This window comes from Apaloderma vittatum, unplaced genomic scaffold, assembly GCF_000703405.1.
Source record: "Apaloderma vittatum isolate BGI_N311 unplaced genomic scaffold, ASM70340v1 scaffold19943, whole genome shotgun sequence".
Taxonomy (NCBI): domain Eukaryota; kingdom Metazoa; phylum Chordata; class Aves; order Trogoniformes; family Trogonidae; genus Apaloderma; species Apaloderma vittatum.
The window spans coordinates 1-16,304 of NW_009706629.1; the positions used below are offsets into that span (position 1 = coordinate 1).

The 16,304-nt window shown below is 42.5% G+C and overlaps 1 protein-coding gene across 1 annotated transcript; it reads left to right on the forward strand.

Annotated features, from left to right (window-relative positions):
* The first annotated feature begins 59 nt into the window (after positions 1 to 59).
* On the forward strand, positions 60 to 14,054 carry LOC104271254 (sex comb on midleg-like protein 4). The gene is made up of 3 exons (XM_009865870.1): positions 60 to 150; positions 8,837 to 8,979; positions 13,929 to 14,054. Exons 1-3 carry the CDS (start codon positions 60 to 62, stop codon positions 14,052 to 14,054), a joined length of 360 nt encoding a protein of 119 aa, XP_009864172.1.
* The last annotated feature ends 2,250 nt before the right edge of the window (positions 14,055 to 16,304 follow it).

Genomic DNA, 16,304 nt, shown 5'->3' on the forward strand with positions numbered 1-16,304 from the left:
CTGCAGACGGAGGTCCTGCTGGAGGCTCCTCTTCCTCCTGTAGCCATCGTCCTGCCCAGATGTCTTCAGGGGGGTCCTCATCTACTAGCCTGCGACATCCGACCTCCAGCCCAACGAGGAATGGGACCTATCTTGAAGGAAACAGAAGTGGTAATATAACATCTTCCTTTTATCAGTGCATGTTGCTATGCAGGTGCCATGCTGGAGTCTTAACTCACTCTTGAATTCCCAGGAAAATTAGTGAGGGAGGTCCAGGTCAATATGCATCCAGACCATTCATGTTTCCATTTAGAAGGAGAAATAATAACCTACATAAACACAAAATCAATCTGTTAATCATTAAGTAAAAAAGTGAATGTTTTCTAATGCTGTTATTAATTATGTAAACATATGTATCATGTGTAATTGTGTGGCAATCACAACTGTTATTATCGACTTACAGATATAAATATTAATATATAAGGCATTCCTCCCAAAGACTGATACTGCCTCCAGGCAGGTACCTGTTATTTGTGTGACACAGCTGTGTATAACATATGATGCACAGCAAACCCAAATATTAGTGCCTACCTCAAAACATTTTAGTAAAAGCTTTTGCTTTCTAGCCGTGTGGTCCATCCTGCCTCTTTAATCATGAATCAAGCTGGATTTTGCTTTAAAAAGACTGCCCAGCAAAACATATAGTTTCAGAAATCATCCAGCTCAGTGCTCAAGGCTCTTTTATCCCTCAGGGAGCAAAGTCACAAGACGTTTATCTGCAAATTCAAGGGATGCCATGGGAACTACTGCATTTGATAACCCTTCTTCTTCCCTCTCTTTGTATTTTTGCCCAGTAACCCTGCTAGGATTTACGTTTGCAAGGTCGGTCACTCTGCTCATTAGCTATATTCCCTATTAGCCATGTTTTTTTTTCCTTCAGAAATGACCTGGATTCATCAAATGGGTTAGCTAATCCCTTGAGCTTCCGTTAACTTTGTCTTTGTTTGCATTTTCCAAGTTGTCCATTAGCAGGTCTTTATCAGTAGTGATTCCAACAGTGTCTTCACCCCTTACTAATTATCCAAACTTCATTTCTGCATTTTTCATCTTGAAGATAGATCTAACAAAGGAGTTGAGTGTCTCAGCCATTTTAAAGTCATTAATATCTTTCCCTTCCTCATGTATTAATGGAATCTACTGTCACTCTAGTGTTATTTTTTTAAAAAAAATCTTGATATATTGGCAAAAGCCTTGCTGGTTCCTCTAGCCTCTTTGTCTACCATTAGCTCATTACATTGCCTTTCTGCCCTTGCCTTTCTCCTGGAAACTGCAAGTGATTCTACATATGCTTGCTTGGTAGCCACTCCAGAGCTTTTTTCCAGTAGCTGCAGGTCTTTGCATAATTCCTTTACATCCCTCATCTCCCCAATATCTGTATTATTTCTTGTTCCTCAACTTTCACTATTTAATGTTTTAGAACACTATTATTCCAAAATATGTATTACCAGTATTTATCTCTGTATTTCTTTGTTTATCTAAGTTTGCCTTCTTAAATACTCAACATCTACCTCAAATCATCCTTGTCTTTGCTATTGTTTTTCCACCTTTGTTTCTCTGGCTTAGTCCTGTGTTACTCTATTACACAGACCACAGATAAGCATTTATTTCTCATCGTTAATTTTTCCTTACTTCCAGAGTCAACTTTACTCAAAGCAAAGTGGAGAGCATAGAAATGTACTACTGCAAATAAGTTGTAAAAGTTTTGTCACTAAGAACCAGGGGTCTCAGTTGGAGATGGAAAGCCCTTTCTTTCAGATCTCATCCAGTGCTTCTTGGGCTGGCATAATTAGGTGCTGGGAGGACAAGAGGTGTACTGTGCACAGGATTCATTTTCCCCTCTCTCCCCTCTTCCGTAATACCTCCTAGCACAACTGGGACCCTCTTGTCGAGCTTTTTATTTGGCAGCTGCGAGGAGCCAGGATTTAACAATGTGGTTACTTACTTGCTTTGAAAATCTTTATCGTTCTGCTTGAGATCAGGGGTTATCTCTTTGTAGTGCTAGAGAGGATCAGAGCAGCTCAGAGCAAAAGTCTGCCCAACCGAGCATCCTCTCTCCAGCATGAGGCAGCAGCGCACCCCCAGGAAAGAGGTAAGTGCGGAGATGGTGGTGCTTCCCTACTACCCTCTTCACCTTCAGAACTTTGTGGCTCAAGGACTTCCTGAACCAGAGGTGGTGGATTCATATTTAGGAAACCTTCACAGCTTTTTCTTCCCTGAATCACTCAGTGACTCATGGAATACATCACGCATTTTCAGCATCCACAAAATTCCTGTGCTTAAGAAAGTCTTGTATGAAGAAAAGCCTTGGCATGACACTTTGGAAACTATGTTCAAGGAACTGAAGTTTAAAATCAGAGTTGCTTAAGCCTTCTCAGCTGCATTTCTTTCCCTTCTTGCTTCTGACTCCGAATGCCACTGTTACCCAGCCTCGGCCAACGTCTTGTGAAAGCTCGGCATCATTCTGAGCAGGAAGCTAGCTTTCAGGAGACAGCTCCATCTCTCTTATCATGACTCCCCACCAAACCTGCAGTCTTTACACAATGAGAGCCTATAAGATAGCATGTCTTTTTTCCTGAATTGAACCGAAAGAAAAGTCAGAGCGTGACCATGCAGTAGGCTTTGCAGGTTCCTATATTGCTCTAGCTCAAAACATGTTAAAGCCCTTTGAGGAGCAAAGAAGTGATTGATTTTGAACCAGGCCCCCATGGCATATGTGCCTCTGAAGCAGTCACAAGTGACCTGAAGCAGCTGTGTGTAATACTTTGGGGTAACAGAACTCATCTCAAGACTACACAGTGTTTTTTATGTGACAAGCATTTGACACTTGCATAGACCAACTCCTCTGGGACCTCTGGGTCATTTGTCCAGCCAAACAGTAAAGGCTCCCTAAAATTGATGGGTATGCTGTGAATGTGATGAAAGTGGTTATGAATTTGTTGATATTACTTATTTATAATTATTAACAATTTATTAGTCCCAGTGTCATTCACTGTGGATTAGGATTTGCCATAGACATATATGCAAACCCAGAGATGGGTTTGCTGTCATGGTCTCTAAGTGGGGGAATAGCAATCCCCTGTGCTCTCCCAGTGCACATTTGTGCCACCACCACCCATCACATTTCCTTTGATCCGCTCAGCTGATTCTGGACACTCCAGCAGAGAGTCTCCTGCAGCCCATGTCAGGAGCTGCGTCCTCTGAGGTGAAGGAGACCCATTTGCTCTTGGACACGGACGGGCAGTTTTCAGTGCCTGTGATGGGCAACACAATGACATCCATGAAGTCAAATCGCCCACAGATTCATTCTGATAATCACTTCTGGAATTAAATAAACTGTCTTATTTCCAGTCACAACCTGGTTTCATCTCCTACCCCATTTGTGGTAGCGTGAGCTCTCTAACACTAGTATTCCCACTGCAGAGTCCTACAAAGCACAATCTGCTCCTCCTTAAAATTAGAGGCTGTGTTTATTCACGCCTATCATACTTTGACCCACCATGATGCTTCCACTTTTACTGGAAATCTCAGACTTTAAAAATACACATCTTTCTGCAACTGCCTTAGCACAGCCACACTAGAGTTTGATTATTGTCTTCATGAAATCTCTCTTGCAAAGGTCTTTGGAATCTGCGCTCTCACCATGATGCCTCTGTGTGTGTTTTTCCACTTACTAGGGATAATTTATATGCTGCTGAATCATAAGTGAGCAAAGATGAGTAAGTGGTACATGCCAATCTCTGTTCTAATCCTCCTCGGTTTGCATACTTACAAGGCAGGGATGGGCAGCACTCATTGAAAAGAGGAGGAATTTCTCTCTGAAACCTCAAACCAATCCTCTTTATTTATGGATAATTTTGAGAAATAGCTTGCCTTATTTATAGTGTTGCACAAATATCATGGAAAAAACCATAACCATAAAGCATATCCCAGTGCATAGCACAACACATCTTTCAAGCGGAATGGATGAGATTAAACCTCAAAGCTCTCATTAATGCGATCGGAAGCTTGATGCCTAATTCTCCGTGATTATGCTAAAAAATTCCAAACCAAAAAAATAATTTAAAAAATCTCATTTCAGAATGCCAGTTGGGCTGCTAACAGATAAACATGCACTTTCCTGTCATCATTTGCCAAACTGAAGCTCTTAAATCAGGGAAGGAATAGTCAAGGACATCATAAAAGTTTCCAAGCCTGCTTACGCAACAAACAAAGCCTTTATTCCAAGTATGAAGAATTGCATGTTCAACCACAATATAATAATTTTAACCTTGCCCTGTAGCTTGTTATTTTTATGCAGATTTTATTATCCAATATTAGCAGTTAATTATTATCACCCGAGGGCCTTTCTTAAAGAGGCAATCCTGCTTGTTAATACATTTATTTCCTGAAAACATGTGGGGGTGCAGGGTTTGAAGTTTCTCCTTTTCCAGAGTAATGCTACAAGCACCCTGCAGGGGCTGCATCCAGCACCTCCCCAAGGCACGGGCAAGGAAGGAGTGCTGGGTACCTCTTCTTCAGCAAACACAGCCTGCCTATTAATTTTTGAGGACATTTACAGCTTGAAAGTTGCAATGCTTTCAGCAAGCTGCCTTTTCCTTTCTTTTTTTTTTTTCTTTCCCAGCAAAAGGAGGGCAAGGCAAGAAAAGCCCAAATAAATATTTAACACCAGCCCATGGCTGCATCTCATGCAGCTGGATGCTGGGCTGCTCTTGCAGCAAGTGGAGGAGCACCGGTGATGCTGCAACCCCACATGGTGCGTGCCGTGCCAGGAGCTGAAGCAGCCACCACATTGGTGGGATGAGCACTCTACCCTACCACACCACGGGGCTGAGGCCACCAGCCAGCTGATGCACGGCACTTCCTGCAAGCGCTCGCTGGTGAGAATTGACCTGCTAAGCCCAACCTTCTTTCCAGAGCTCTCTGCTGATTGCGCTTGTCAAACCCCGTTGTGGCCATGAATATCCTGTAACTGTGTTCTGTCACACACCTGCTTTTATGATGCCTCTCCTCTTCTCCTGCTTGGTGTGCCCTAGAATTTTAGAAAAAGTGTCTTCTACAAAGCCTTCCTCTTGTCTTTGTTTATAGTGGGTGGTGGTTTGTTTTTACAGAAAATTCCCATTTCTCTGTGCCTTAGAGGGTCTGCTACTTTTGCTTAGTGTCACTTGATCTGTTGCTCCTTATTATCTGCTCCAGTGCAATCAGAGAGAACCTTTTAAAATTTCATTCCCACCCCCTTCCCCTGAGGCAAAGAAATCATTTAGGCCTGCAGCAATATTAAAGTTCATCTGTCACTCTCTTTCCTCTCTTATCTATCAATGACCGTACTCCCTCTGGCCTCTGTTTGTTTGCCAAGAACATATTTAGGGAGTCTGTTATTTATCTTTCCTTCTTTCGCAGGTTTATCTCCATTTTAGCATCAGATCTCTTTGTTGTGCCTCTGCAGCTGTTCAGCTGTGGCTTTCTCTCTCTCCATCCTTGTTCTCAGGAAGGTCCCAAGGCCAGAAATCGGGCCAGAGAAAAGCCTGCATGGGACCAAGCCAGGCTGCTTTCTTTGGCTACTGACCCAGTACCTCCAGCCATTTCTGCACATGCCGTGGTCTTCACTGGGATACCCAAGGACCTTCCCCTGCAGAGGAACCTCATCACTCTTTTTCTCTGACACTGCTTCAGGCAGGAGGGAGAAGTGCTTCCCTCTGATTACCTAAATTTCCATATCCTATTCCATTAATTTGACAAATTTTTGCCACCTGTCAAAAACAGGAAATTGGATTTGACCTAGATTACGATCTCTAAAAATAATTATTGGTCGCGAGCACTCCCATCTCTTTGTAATCTGAGTATTCATTATCATCTTGATTAATTCTGATGACAGGATGGCATAGGATACCCAGGAGAGATGAGACTTCCTCATTTATCTAACTCTTAGGTTAAGTGTGAATACCTTCAGATAAGAAAAAATGTATAGTACTTGCCCTGCTGCCATCAAACATTTCTGTGTTTAACATAATCTTTCAGCAAGGTGATGCTCCTGAAACAAACCCCATGTCTTTTTGTAGACTTGAAATGATTTATTTTCTTTTACAAATAGAGAGATTACACTTAAATGTGTAAACTATGATATTAAAAAGCCAGAGTAAATTAAAGAACAGAGTACATTTTAAAAGATGTGGAAAACCAGATTGCTTCCAGACCCACCAGCTACAAACTGTGTTCCAGATACAAATCTGCAAGCTGGTGGTATCTCAGCTTTACTAACAACATTTAATGGGACTCACAAGTGAAATAACACACCTTAATTAATGAAAAAAAGAAGGAGAATCCAGGATTTGACTCTAGGTAGGTAAATAAAGATGAAAAAATCTTTAAAGAGTTAGCATCTACATATAATCCCTGCTTTTAAATCCTATTGCACCTCAGGTAGTGATTTGAAAGGGTTATCTTCAATTGTTAGGACCTGGAGGAATTCCAGCCATGCAGTCTCTTTAGAAAGGTCATTTATATATTTGTCTTTAAAAAAATCAGATATATGCTATTGATTGCTATATTGTGAAGGAGTGAATAGAATTCCCCTGTCATTTCAACCTTTTCTTCTCATCCTGCTTCCTTTCGTTACAGATATTTCCAACGCCTGTGAAGGCTCCCAACCGTTCTCGGGTCATTCTGTTTCCCTTTGCCCTTTCCTGGCATTTCTGGAAGCAGTAGGTTGAAGGCAGGAGTTGCTGCATCAGAGGCAGCTCTCTTTGTGCCTTGTATGAATCCCAGGCTAAGTTCCCTGGGTTTTCCTTACGCTCATACAAATTCAAGGGAAAAATTGTGATCCTCAGTAGTGACACAGCATCTCCTCCCAATCACATTATGACAGCAGCACAGAAACTTCTGCAATACTTTGGGCATGGACAAACATTTCTTTTCCTCCTCTATTTCATGGCTTATTTGTGAAAACCTGGTTTTCTCCCTGACCTTTAGTTTGGGGTGCTGAGGTGTTGGCATTCGGACCATCAGCAGATCATGCAGGGCAGAAATACTGGCTCCTCTGCCTCCAAGACAAGTATCAATTCTCCCACTTGTCCCTGACAAACTTAATGTTACTGATGGTGCAGGGCTTGGCCAAGATTACCCTGTTCGTTTTGCACTCTTTGTCTTCATTGTCTCATGCCAAAGGCTCCAGATGGTGTCTGTACCGTCGTGTATTGCATTTATTCTGTGAGAGGAGCCCAGGGTCGCCTGAGTCCGTATGAACACCAATCCTCGCTGTCTAATTAAGAGGACCTGCGGCTATTCCTTGTCCTTTATATCCAGAACAGTGACTTAGCAAATGAGAGTGTAATTATCATGATATTTACATCACACTCCATTATGAAGCCCATCAACCATATTTGCACATTCATAGCACTGCTGCTTTCTGGAGCTCGTCCTTCATAACTGCAAAATATATCTCATTACATTATACCCTAAGATGAGCATGGCAGCAAAAAAAAAAAGACCAGTATGCACATAAAGCTGCTATTTGGCATATATGGGCAGAGCCTCAGCTAATATAAATCAGCACAGCTCTATTGAAGTCAATGGAATGACAATCTACATAAGCCACAAACCCAGCCCACTAGATTTGCTCACATGCAGTAAGATCGTGGTTTGAGTGAGACGTGAGCATTCCCATACATTTCATCTGTGTCTGTAAGCTCACTATGTCTCTGGGGAGCTCAGCCCTTCCCTCCTCAGTGGCGCTAATTGCCCTCTTGGCTAGTTGGTCTTCTCCAGGCTCCAGTTTAGGTATCTGTGGTCTCCCTCTATCTGCACTCTTCTGTTTCCTTTTTTATCTTTTGTAGTGTTTGCCTGCTTACAATTTGCACCCCTCGTTAAAAAACGGGCCCTAATAGAAAGAGATGAACAAGTCTAGGCAAGGACCATTTTATACAGCTTTGTGCTGTCACCTGCTAACGCCAAGTTTGCTTGGTGTGGATATAAACAAACCGAAACAGTTTTTCTGTAACCTAACATAATATAGTTCTTGTAATAGTTAAGCAGCGTAAGTGGAGGTGCAAATTATATTCATGTGGAGGCTGAGATTTATAATTCTGCAGAGACTAAGAATAAAAACATAAATGCACTTTCATTCCAATGTGCCTTTATTCACTTGATTTAAAGCTACAGCAAGGCGAAGTGACCTTAAATCATCCAGGGCTTATACCATTAAAAAGTCACATGTGCAGTGTTCATCTTCGTTGTAGCTTTCCAAATAGGCATTCATCAGAGACTATCAGCTCCATGAGAGCCTAAGACAAGAAGGATACAGACTAGAAACCTTTCTTTAAGCTCTGAGATATCTGAATGCAAAGAAAAAAACCTGCTTGCTAAATCCTGATTTTATCCTCCAGCCTTTGCACTCAGTGGCAAACTCCTTTGTTTAGTGCTGAAACGCTTTCCCTCCAGGTAGGAGGGTGGTGTCTTCTCGAGCCAAGATCCCCGCTGCTTTCAGATCAGACAGCAGGGGCAGCTCAGTTTAAGAGCTTGGCAGCTGGCACATTTTCCCTTCCCCAGCAGGAACCTGAGGATTTCACGTTTTTTTAGCGCAATTCACCAGCTGGGATCATGTCTCCTGATAAGCTGTCAGATCGGAAACTGCTCCAAGTCCCCTCACCTCCCCATCCCGCTATCTCAGGCTGATGCTGGCTCACACAGATTCAACGTCCAATGCCCTAGTAAGGCTGCCGTACCTCTGCACACTCACAAACCAAGGAAACCGCTGTGTGCCATTGTAATGTGTTCATTGTGGGCTTTTTTTTTGTACCAATAGCCTCAAGTCCTTCTCCAGAACAAGACACAGCTCGACCATCAAGCAAGAATCCTTTGACCTGGACAGTGGATGACGTGGTTTGGTTTGTGAAGGATGCAGACCCTCACTCTTTAGGTCCCCATGTGGAGCTCTTCAGAAAACATGTATGTAGAAGGCTGCCCTTACGGATTCTGGGTAATTTAAGCCAAGTTCATGGGATGTCCCAAGAGAGCCTGTAAACTTCATTACCACCAGCTGGACTAGCAGTAGATCCCTTCCAACTGAAATCTCTCCTCTCTCCTCTCCTCTCCTCTCCTCTCCTCTCCTTCCCTCTTTAGCCTTCAATAAGGAGACTCAAAAAATGCCTTTAGAAAATGTTCAGTATTTGTTCCCAACTATGCCAGCATAAATTGTTTCTATGCTAAGCCTAAGAGAAAGCACTGATGATCTGATGCTCATTTCATTGTCAAATTGGCACAAAAAAGTGTTGTCTCAATGACAATTTTTTCCCAGGGTACATACGATTCTTCTCTGAAGAGCATTTTTATGTGTCTCAATATATGTAGCAGGAGAAACTCAAAACAGCCAAGCTTTTAATCTTTTTCCCCTCAGTGTTATGTAACTACATAACCAAATTTAACAGTCCTGCTGACTCACTGGAGAATATGATACTTGCTTTTGCTAGGCAATCTCCAGTGGCGGAAATGATATTAGCCTTAATTACTGAAGGGGAAAACTGTAAACGCACATTTGATACAGAGTTTCTTGTTCTGCTGCTGCATATAGAGTTGGCACCAATGCATGTAATAGCACCTTCAGCCTCCTCCTCCATCTCTCCTTCATCAGTTTAGTCTGGATATAAAAATGGATTTTACCCTAAAAGCAACTTGCTTGTGTTCAGCCGGAGGTCATAGCTGCGGATATAAGTGTCTGGACCCAGGTCTAAATGAGAGGAAGTCTCCAGCCCTGACTCCTGAACAGCACCTCAGGTTGCGAAGCAAGAGAGAGGACTTGATCACCAGGTCCCACTCCTTGCCACTGTGCCAGCAGGGACAGGTGGGAAGGTGGGGATGCAGACAAGAGCTGAGGGAGACAACTGATGGACTACTAGCTACACCCTGGATGTAGGGTTTCCAAAAACTGCTGAAGAGCAGACAAAAATGAAGATGAACACAGACCCTGGTGCCTGCTCACCCTGGGTGGGTATTGAGGCCATTTGCCATTCTGAAGACAGGCTGGTGGGATGAGAACAGAGTAGGCACAGTGGTGCTAGAACCACATCTGCAATTACAGGTCAGATGACAGCCTATTTCTCCTGTCTTCTGCAGAGAAGTCAGATCTGCCTTAGAAGCTGCTAATGAAAATATGGCCTACATCGGCCATGTGAGTAAGCAGGCAGATAAACAAGCCACCCTCATATTTAAAGGAACTTGCCTTAGCGTAGGTTTTTTGAGTCTATCAGGAGTTGTGTATCAAGAGAAAGATCTTCATGTGAGAGAGAGAAAATTGCCAAAGTCTGAGGCATACAGGTACATCACAAAGAAAAGAAATGTTTAGAGTTCATCCTGTAAATATGGGGAGTGCAAGAGCACTGATTTTGTCTAGTTTTCTTTTGTAGCAAGGGACGGCACAGTGTGCTTTTATCTAGCAACAGGGTAGTGCCACGCTCCAGGCAGTCATGGGCCAGCTGCACTGGAGCATGCCATGGGTACTACAGCTGCTCTGTGACCAAAGGGATCAAGCTAAATTGCCACTAAAGACTATCCCTGTCATCCATTGTTGAACACCCAGCACCCACGGGCTCTACTTAACATTAGTTTCCTTGTAAAATACGTCACAGGAATGAGAACCTGGGTAAGATTACTACACAACTCAATTCAATTACACCTTTGAGTTATAAATGTCCCTGCAATTTTTCAGCCTTCACATCTCATCTGGATTAGCATGGAGACCCCAGGGGTGAGAGACAAGTGATTAGTCCATTAACCTTAGCCATATCTTCCTGTATGTTCAATCTTTCTATGAAGCAGGTGCATAATTTACTTAGAAGCACTTACTGTCATTGACGAGGCCTAGCTATCACCTGAAATCAGTGCACGGTCAATCAGTTCATCTGAGCTATGACACTGAGAGGGAGAGGGATGGTGGGACCATCGAGAAGAACAGGCTGGGGAGGGTGTCCTGCACACAGGCAGTGTGCTTTCCCACTGCTCTATTAAGCCATTTAGGTGTTGACCACAGTCCATGTAGCTGTCTCTCCCAGCATTGCAGTGAGGAGATGCAGCCCGCATTCTCCATCCACTGCTGCAACAGGAGGTGTGGGATGGCCTGGCTCTGCCTCTGCTCTTCCCACAAGGAGCAGAAGCTTGTGTTCTTGCCAAGAGTGCCATGGAGCTCTGTCACAGGCAGCTCCTGAGAATGTCCACCAAACGCCATGAAACTGCCTGCTGTTCCCTGCCCCCTCGGCAGGACTGTGTGCCAAGGAGATCTGAGCCTGTAGCTGATAGATCTTTTGGCCTCACGTGAAGGAGCTGTCAGCTGGCAAGGACCTCATGGTGGCACTGCATGAGAGCCCATGCAGCACTCTCTCAGTGAGAAAGTCTTGGTAGAAAGCCTGGGGGAAGGGAAACGGAGGAGGAAAGAGAGTTACACAGGGAATTAGCAGGTAGAAAATTCATGATGGAAGGGATTGAAGCAATGTTATGGTCTAACAGTTTAATTACAGCTAGTGATTGGCAAATGCATATATGAAGGAGACAAACACCTTTGAGTTTAACATACTTAATCAAATTTATTCAAATAACAACCTGTCTCTGCCAGTGCTAGATGTCAGAATTGTGAGCAGGCATCTTTCTCTAGACCTTCATCTCGACTGTTTGAGCACTGACCACTGACTTGCCATTTGCTTCATTCTTATTGCCAGTGGTGGCCCTACCAGAGCTGGTGTCTCTTCACTAGATTGCATAATACAAAAGAAGGGATCGATATACATATATATTCGGTCTCCATGTGTTGCCTGATCTAGTTGAGAGGCATCCCTGCCCATGACAGGGAGGTTGGATTAAATGATCTCTAAGGTCCCTTCCAGCCTAGGCCATTCTATAAGTCTATGATTCTATGATATACATACATCCCAAGAAGGATATAGATCCTGAAATCATTCATTTTACACAGAATTAGGTCCTTAAACACCCATGAAGATAGGGACTTTCATCTTTCTTGTTAAAAGTCTCATCATGAGGGACATCTACCACCGAGTGCAATTCTTGTTTGCATGGCACAGGGCTTGTTTAGGGGCTACTCTGCTTTTTGAACAGTATTCTCAGAATAAAGGCTGCAAGAAGCCAGTACAAACACAGTAATACTCTTTCTTGCAAGTGGAAGCTGTATGCTTACACCCACCACTTCATGACCTTGCAGCCCATGCATTTGCCTCTCCCATCCCCTCGTAGGAACATGGAAATGTTCTCCTGCAATAGCCTAACTCGAGTGGGCTAAATCTTAACTCCTGTGAAACAAGTGAATTGCACTGATGGCATCAAATTTTACCAGCTCTAGATCTAGTTCAGCATCTTCTGATGGGACTGTTGCAGACCTCGGGACCCTGCTACAGCATCCTTCTTTTTAAAATTATGTTTTGAAAGGGCTGACACAGCAGTCCTGTGGAGAAGTCAAGCCAACAATCTGCACAGGGACATGGCTAGTATGGGATATTTAATTGGATATGAATGCTCCCTCTGGCATACTCTTGTCATGGAGTTTAATTTTGACCCCCACACAGTAATAATAAAGGAAATAATAAAATGCTGAACTCAACATTTAGAAACGGCTGCCTCTGCACCAAACCCTTGACAGTGCTTTTGCCCATCACAGGTCCAGGAGTTTGTTTTTCTTTGTTATGCAAATATTAATTACATGTATTGCTTATTCTTACTTTCCCTCAGCTTCCTTATAATAGTGGGAAGGAGTAGGGGAGGATGAAGAGAGATTCCATTACGGATAGTGTGGGGGTTGCAAAATGAAGAGCATTAATTGATTGAGTTAATCAGAAAGTGACCTTAACTGCTCATCAGCTAAATCACCTACTGAATGGAATAATAATGATCACGGTAAATTACGATCCATAGTATTGCCTAATTAGTAGGCAGTGGATCACAGAGGAAAGATTCAACCATCAAAATCGTAGAATACAATATATACAGCATTAGTGTGTATGTGAGTATGTATGCACACACCCATAGCACGAGTTAGGTTTTAGCTCTGATCGTCAAAGAATGCAAGTGTGATGAAGACTGTTGGAAGCAGTAGGATTTTTTAGCATATCCACTAATACAGTCAGGAAAAATCAGACAAGCTGAAGTATCCAATGAAGGATGGTTGAAAGCGTCTGTGTTTTACAGTCCACAGTAAAATAGAGTCTGTTTCTCTGCGCACCCAAGCTACTTTGTGCTTAGTACAACACTTTGTAATTACAAAAGGGATAAACAGGTCCGGGATGAACAACTGAACTTGGTAGCAATTTTCTTCACTTAGGTAGGGGTTAAATTAAATTTCAACGAGTTCTATTAATAAATGCAATGAAATAAGCAAGTAACTATCATCTCCAATTTCAGAAAAAGAAACATATACATATATCTGTATCTCACTGGATATAAGTGTTCTGGAGATAGGTGCAACATGCAGATAGCCAGGGACAAAGCTGGAACTGAGAGTCAGAGGTGTGCTATTAGTAGTTCATGCAGCCACGTCCCTCTTTTGCTCCATCACTTATTCATTTCTCTCAGGACTGACTGGCTTTTCTCAGCATTGAGCTTAGAGCAACTCTGATTTTTTAAATAATATTCATGTCTTCACTGCAAAATAATTGAAAACCTAGACAAACCTTATAGTTCTGTGTAGAATAAAATGTATTATTTGATTAATCTCTCCTTTAGAGTTTCCTTCTGTTGTCCCTCAGATTTCATTTTTTCTAATGGAATTTCAAAATGCATGACATTTCGGCTAGCTCTACTCTATAAGACAAGACTCAGATTCACCTTGTTTAATGTGTCAGGATGCAGCACTGGAAGGGGAATAATACATTTTGATTATTTTTCCTGTCTTTTGAAACCAGGAGATTGATGGCAATGCTTTGTTGCTTCTGAAAAGTGACATGATCATGAAGTACCTGGGCCTGAAACTGGGACCTGCACTGAAACTGTGTTACCACATCGATAAGCTCAAGCAAACCAAGTTCTAACAATTTCTGGAACAACAACAGAACCTGACCTAAGTCTAGACGGAAAACTAAAGGTAACATGTTGCCTTACAGAAATGCATTCATTTGCAGATTGTTTTTCCTTCCTTTTTAAGAAGACTCTGTCTTTTTTAACATTTGTGCATTGTCACCTTTTTTTAATCCAATGGAGTCTTTTGAGCTGCTTTGTGTTAATAATTTGACAAAAATTATATAATTACAATAATTATTTTGTACCATTAATATTATTATGATTATAGTAAGTCCTATTTTTGTAATCAGAAGTGGGAAATCAAAAACAAACACAGCTACAGCATACACTGAGGACTGCTGGAAGACCAACCAAGGGTCCTTCACTTGCCACAGGTCTGTCTTGAAGGAGTAACCCATGACCTGCACCAACTGGGCTCCAGTTCCATCACCGATGCTCAAGAGCTGGAAAAGCATGGTGTTTAGTCACCTCTTGTCTGATGGGAACTGCCCCATGTCTTGCACTATCTGGAAAACTTGAATTCTTCAGTTTGAAAAAAAAGAAAAAAGGGGAAAAAAGGAAGGAAAAAAGAAAGTTTTTTAAAAAAAAAAGACACAAGAGAAAAAAGGTGGTTTTGCCGCTAAAGTACTTTTTTTCCCACTAGAGGGAGCAGCCCTAATAGACTTGAGGCTGCAGCGCTGATACCACGGTGCTTTCTGTCTGACGAGCTTTGACCGTAACAACTCTCCTATCGAGCACATCCGTAAATACCGACAAGGAATCACAGGCTCCCAGCAGGATAAGCCCGTCATCGTTTACAGATAATTAATTCAAGAAAAGCCCAAATGCAGAGAGTGTTTCTGACAGGATGTTTCCCGTTACGCCGAAGAGGGGGTGGATGGCTCCCACGGTGTCTGGCGTGCTCAGCTGTCAGTTCCCTTCCCTGAGCTGTTTCTGTCTGGCATACAGTTTGTGGCACTCTAAGAAAGAGCAGAAATCCTGGTTTTGGTTTTGTCTGAGCTTTTAAAAAGCGAGGGAGCCAGGCGGGAGCATTCTCCAGGTGGAGCTTGCAACACATGGCACATCTCTGCACTTTGCAATGATGGTCAGGTCCAGGGTGGACACTGTAAGGTCGGTTCCTGATTGTGCTGTGGCTCTCAGGACAGATGCAGATGTGCCAGGCTTTCCATCTCAAGTGGATTAAAAGTAATGTCTCTTCTTTTGCCTCTTACGCAAATTCAAAAAGTGCTCATTGCTATGCCACGTAGCCAGGCAGGAGGGTACTGGCTTCAAGCTGAGGAAGTAATTTGTGGCGTGGATATGTCCTCATTTTTGTCCTTCACAAAGGATGACAAAGGGACACATCCATACAGTTTAAATCCTTAGTGCATGTCAAGGAGTGGTGGCGAGTGTTTGTAAGTCATGCAGATTAGAGCTAGGCTCAACTGAATTGAAAAACAGGGTCCAGATAATATACAAGACATCATACAGTCCAACCCTGTTTACGCAGAACACAATATTACCAAAAATACCTCATGGAATACAATTCAACCTGATGCATGTTGCTAGAACAGAATTCCTACAAAAAGATACCATTTTAAGACCTAACCCTGAAAATCCTTACCAATATGAGAACCCATATACCACAAGACTTCCCCTGAACTCTTGGGGACTACTCCCCCAAACGAAAAAAGTTGTCTGCACACATTTGCAAGATTGGATCTTTACAGGACTGACCAGCTTTCAGCAAATCCTGTCTGCATGCTGAAACACCTTTAATAGATATAGCTGAAGAAGTGTGTTAAATGAAAAATTGTATATCCAGTGATGTAATATACTGAACTCTAAACATGCTGGTGCATAGAAGGTAACACCCACACACATCACTTTGTGTCCATGATGTCGAGAATGGAATCCGTTCAGCCAGGCATCTGGCTGAGACAGAGGTGACTTCATATCAACATAAAACATGTACAGTTCATTTTTCACTCTTGCATTTTTAATACAGTGAATCTTTTCCTCACAACGATCCCCAAAATATGTAAAATTTTTGCTGTACTAGTAATGTTAGCTTCAGAGAGTCTTCAATCTTTTTTTATAGGTTTTCTTTTCCCCCATAACTTTGAGCTTCGTTAACCTCTCTTTTTTTTCCAAAGGTGATTTTAATTCCTCCGCTTAAAAACCCACCTTGCTGTAGTATATCAGTAGTCAGAGCTCATTAGACCTCATCAGATGCCTTCAATGCTGGAAAATCCCACTTTGTCATAATCAAAACTCTTCAT